Source organism: Triticum urartu, chromosome 3 (genome assembly GCF_003073215.2).
Source record: "Triticum urartu cultivar G1812 chromosome 3, Tu2.1, whole genome shotgun sequence".
NCBI lineage: Eukaryota > Viridiplantae > Streptophyta > Magnoliopsida > Poales > Poaceae > Triticum > Triticum urartu.
The window spans coordinates 118,332,655-118,337,990 of record NC_053024.1 but is presented as its reverse complement, the minus strand read 5'-3'; the positions used below and the strand labels follow the sequence as shown (position 1 = coordinate 118,337,990).

The 5,336-nt window shown below is 51.2% G+C and overlaps 1 protein-coding gene across 1 annotated transcript; it reads right to left on the bottom strand.

The window, feature by feature from the left end:
* Positions 1-201: 201 nt before the first annotated feature.
* LOC125543220 lies at positions 202-1,102 on the bottom strand. Its single transcript, XM_048706490.1, has one exon. It carries the CDS (start codon positions 884-886, stop codon positions 407-409), a length of 480 nt encoding a protein of 159 aa, XP_048562447.1. The 5' UTR covers positions 887-1,102; the 3' UTR covers positions 202-406.
* Positions 1,103-5,336: the final 4,234 nt, after the last annotated feature.

Genomic DNA, 5,336 nt, shown 5'->3' with positions numbered 1-5,336 from the left:
AGGAGGAAAGTAGCACTCTGCATTAAATTGGTTGACAGCTATAGTCATCTAGCTATACGTGACTTGAATTAAATAGCAGGAGACCAGAATCGTCCCTTTGTCTGTGCAGAAGGAGAGAAGCTTTTCATGCCTAAAATAAAATCGGAGAACACGTAGTCACGTACACCTCGTGACACTGCCACAAAAAGGTTCACACCATTATGCAGCGAACAGCACACAGTATAGTACTATAAGATCATATCATCGCACGATCATATGAACGATACAACCCTCGGCAGAACACCGGAGCAGAGTATATATAGTGCTGTAGTTTATTAAAACAGGTGAAAGCAAATAGTAGTCGTAGTTAACGTTGGACTTTTGAGTACTTTTCATCCAAGCTCTGTAGTATGCCGGCCGTCGTCACTTACTTGGCCACGAGGGCCTCCTTGCCGCCGCCGGCTGCGGCCTTGGCCTTGCCGCCGTCCTCCTTCTCGAAGGCGGAGACGGGGAAGGTCCTCCCGAGCCCGGTGGGCGTCTTGAAGGTGATCTTGGAGGGGTCGTCCTTGTCGATGTACATGTCGCAGAGGGTGATCCAGATGAGGAGCTCCTTGCTCTTGACCCCGGTCATGCGCTTCATCTTGCGGTCCTCGACGAAGGCCGTCACCTCGGTGCCGTACGAGACCTGCCGCCCGATCTGCTTGAAGGTGTGCGTGAGCGCCTTCTTCTGGCGCAGCCAGACGAAGCCGGTGGCGCGGTTGTAGCCCACCTCCTCGATGTCCGCCAGCGGCAGCAGGCCCAGCGGCATGTTGGTCTCCGCCAGCAGCTCCACCGCCTTCTCCGCGCACAGCGCCGCGCCGTGGTACACCTCCGCGCCCTCCCTCTGAGCCTCGATCGCCTGCGCCATCTCGACTCAAATCTTTCCTGGAAGTAAACTCAGATTCAACTGTTGTGGATGGGGTCGACGCGCTCGGGTTGCTGGGGCCTTTTTTGGTCTTGGGGATTTGGTTTGCTGTTGTGGGATTTGGGGTGGGGAAGGGCGGATTTTATAGGTGGAAAGCAGGTTGGTGTTTTCCGTTCCGGGATGGATGCCGTCGGAAAGCTGGGGAGGAAGACGGTTGGGAGGGGCGATTTAAGGCGAGGGCTTATTAATGCGTAGGGAGGAAGACGGTTGGGTCTCCGGCTCTCCGACGCACGCAGTCGGCGGCGTCTGGTTGATGGACTCCTTGGGGAAATATCAGGCCTACCGGGTCTCAAATTCGACCGCAACTCTCTTTTTTTTTCGCGAATATATTCGACCGCAACTGATGAGTTGTTGAACATGTGCGTAATTTTGAGATTCTCGGATGACTTTTTTGCAGAATGTTCAAGACCTTCTGGGAGTCGTCGAATCTGAGATCTAAACGCTCTTAGAAGCCCATATCACGGTATCACCTAAGGGGCCGGTAGCACCTGATATCTTCCTTGGATTCCTTGCATTTCCACTTTTAAGCTTGCATAATGAATGATGCAGGTTTATATCGTTTCGTGGGTATTAATACTACGAGACGTATGTGATGGCCGTCAATCTCAAGATGTTGTGTCGGCTTAATGTCTCAGAGGTATTCATAGGGGTAGGATGTGCGTGCGTGCGTTTATAGGATGAGTGTATGTGCGTGTATATGGGCCGCTCAGCTTGTATTGTGTTCAAAAATTGATCGCTGATCATGACAGTTTATTAAACTGATGGATGCAGATGGTACAAAATTAGTTGTGGTGGCAGGAATCCCCCCTTCCTTTCATCCCATGAGCGACGGGGGGTATGGGACTCTAGCTTGCCACCAAACCTCCATTTCCTTCCTTCCCTTCTTCCCCGTTGCCACCAAGAGGGGTCGTCGGGCCTCCCTCCTATGACCGGCCGGGAGGAAACCCTAGCTTGGCAACAAACCTCCCTCCTCTTCCTACCCTCATCCCCGTTCGTTGTTGAGAGGCGTCGTTGGGGCTCCCTCCCGTGAGTGACCTCCAACAAACCTCTCTCCCCTTCCTTCCCTCCTCCTCTGCCGTTGTCGAGAGCCTGACCAATGATGACGGTGGTGGGGTCTTTCTTCCCTTTCACTCATTCCCCAGCGGCTGGTACTGGGCGGTTGGTTGAGCAACGACGTTGCGCTACCAAGGGACGAAGTGACGTGGTTGCGTGAGCGTTTGGTGGTGGCGCGACGATGACTTGGGCATCAGCATGTTGGCTGCATCCCAGCCAAATCCGTTGGATCTGGAACCTAGGGGACGGTTAGCGGCGCAGCATGGTGGCAGTGGCCCCGTCTGGTTTGCTGGGGTGGTCTATGAAAACGAGTGATGGCCTCTCACGATGTTTGTTGACATGTCGACATCGTGATGACCATGGTGATTTGGCGGGTAACGTCGTGGTGGCAGTTGGACTGACATTGGCTCATCGGTTGCCGGCTCAAGTGGGCACTCCTAGAGTCCGTCTGCGGCAACTGTGGTGTGGCTGGTTCGTACCTCGCATCAGTAGGCGGGTGGCTGGAGCTTTCCACATCGAATCAGGCATGGGGCCATGGTGGGGCGTCACAGGGGTTGTGTGTGGAGAGGTGGTGGGAGGGTTGGATGGATCCGATGAGGTCATGCCACCCATCGCCGGTGAAGAGGGTGTCAGTCGTGGACGAGGTCCCCTCCCGCACTTTCACCTCTTCTTGGCCTAGTTGTTCCTGTCCCTGGACGATATGGACAAGCTGATAGTTTGTGGCTCTGTCGATGGTCTGGGTGTGCCAATTGATGCTTCGCCCATGGCTATGGATGCTCTAGGGTGCCTTGTCTCCAGGGAGGCGGCCTTGGCGGTGGGAGTTGTGGTGCTCGTGGGCTGAGCTGACGGCTCAGTTTCGAGCTAGCTACCATGTCCATTGGGGAGACATGGTGGATGGTGCCTAACATTCCATGACGTGGTGCGGCATATGTTTTCATGAGTAATCGCACCCTAGTCGAAAGCGGATTGTGCTTGCTGGGAGAAAACCCTGTCCAGCTTTCGCCAGGTGAAAGCACAAGTGCTCCCTAGGTGGTTTTGGTAATTAATGACAACATATCTCTTGTTGGACTAACATTTCTATCTAGTATGTTTCAGATAAGTTCAACAATGGAGTGGCATGGACTAAAGGTTGTGGGAAGTTCTCCAAGATGCTAAGGACAAAGGATTGGCTAAAGCTTAAAGCTCAAGACTCTTCATTTTACATTTTAGTGATCCAAGATCACATTGAGTCCATAGGAAAAGCCAATACTATCAAGGAGGGATGAGGTGTTGCTTAATGAGCCTCTTGCTTCATGTGCTTAATGATATGCTCCAAAACCCTCAGCTACTTTCCCACTTCCTCATATGACCTAAACCCAAAGCCAAACTCGGACCTACCGATTCTTTCTATCCGGCGCCACCGAGTTTCACTTGTCATAGCCACTGCCAGAAACTCTAATCAGTTCGGTCTCACCGATGGGATCTCGGTCTCACCGAGATGGGCTTGCAAACTCTCTGTTACCTATTGCAATATTTTTGGTCCCACCGAGATATGCAATCGGCCCCACCGAGTTTGCTTGGCCAACTCTCTGTTTCGCTTATTAGCCAAATCGGTCCCACCGAGTTTGAGTAATCGGTCAAACCGAGTTTTGGATTTACCCTAACCCTAGCACATCGGTCCCACCGAGTTGATCCAGTCAGTCCCACCAAAAATCTCTAACGGTCACTAGGTTTACTATTTCGGTCTGACCGAGTTTGTTGATTCGGTCCCACCGAGATTGGTAAATTGTGTGTAATGGTTGGATTTTGTGTGGAGGCTATATATACCCCTCCACCTCCTCTTCATTCGTGGAGAGAGCCATCAGAACACATCTACACTTCCAACTCATATGTTCTGAGAAAGAACCACCTACTCATGTGTTGAGGCCAAGATATTCCATTCCTACCATATGAATCTTGATCTCTAGCCTTTCCCAAGTTGCTTTCCACTCAAATCTTCTTTCCACCAAATCCAAATCCTGTGAGAGAGAGTTGAGTGTTGGGGAGACTATCATTTGAAGCACAAGAGCAAGGAGTTCATCATCAACACACCATTTGTTACTTCTTGGAGAGTGATGTCTCCTAGATTGGCTAGGTGTCACTTGGGAGCCTCCGACAAGATTGTGAAGTTGAACCAAGGAGTTTGTAAGGGCAAGGAGATCGCCTACTTAGTGAAGATCTACCGCTAGTGAGGCAAGTCCTTCGTGGGCGATGGCCATGGTGGGATAGACAAGGTTGCTTCTTCGTGGACCCTTCGTGGGTGGAGCCCTCCGTGGACTCGCGCAACCGTTACCCTTCGTGGGTGGTTGCTTCTTCGTGGACCCTCCGTGGGTGGAGCCCTCCGTGGACTCGCGCAACCGTTACCCTTCGTGGGTTGAAGTCTCCATCAACGTGGATGTAGGATAGCACCACCTATCCGAACCACAGGAAAAACATCCATGTCTCCAATTACGTTTGAATTCTCCAAACCCTTCCCCTTACATTCTTGCAAGTTGCATGCTTTACATTCCGCTGCTCATATACTCTTTGCATGCTTGCTTGATATGTATTGTGTATGTTGAAATTGTGCCTAAAACTCCACTCAAACCGAAAAAGATTAAAAATTGCAACTTTAGCACTAAGTGTCTAATCACCCCCCCTCTAGACACACCTACTTCTAGATCCTACACCAGGACGATAGAGTCGGCGTCCATGCACATTGTCCACTTCTTGAAGTGTTTGTCATTGTTGCTCCTTGTCCTTCGTCGTGCTCCAGGAGAAAATCTTGATAGCGCTCCGATGTCATGATATTCTAGAAGGCACCCCATTGGAACTCATGGTTCATGTACGTTCAACTTCACCTTTTTGCGATGGCTTTTCACAGGTTAGGGCCTCGTCGACTCCATAGTATTGATTAAAGTCCATTTGTTGTCTACTTGGAGTTATGGGATGAGGTGGTTGATCTTTGGTACCTGTATCTTGCCTTGAGGTATGTGTTGTGTTGGTGTGGTAGTGGTTGTTTGCGTCGGGATGGATGTCGGCCGTTGATTTAATATAAAGCAGGGCGAAAGCATTTTTCAATATGATTAGTTGGTATTTACAACTCTTTTGTTCAAAAAAGCCACGGGAACATAACATCGTAAAGGAGCACCCCCAACAAATCATCCCCTCCCCCCTCTCGTGTCGCTCTTGCGAGCGACTCAGAGGGGAAACCCTAGCTGTTGGCTTAGCTCTCCCATTCCCCTCCTTCCCTCCCCTCACCCCTATCGGCTCGCGTTGATCGATGCCCTGACAGTATCGGTGCCGGCAGGGCCTCTCTTCCCCTTACCGATGGTGGTCGGCG

Bases quoted from the DNA above. Each gene is read 5' to 3' on its own strand.
- LOC125543220 (XM_048706490.1), bottom strand. From the start codon at position 886: ATGGCGCAGGCGATCGAGGCTCAGAGGGAGGGCGCGGAGGTGTACCAC.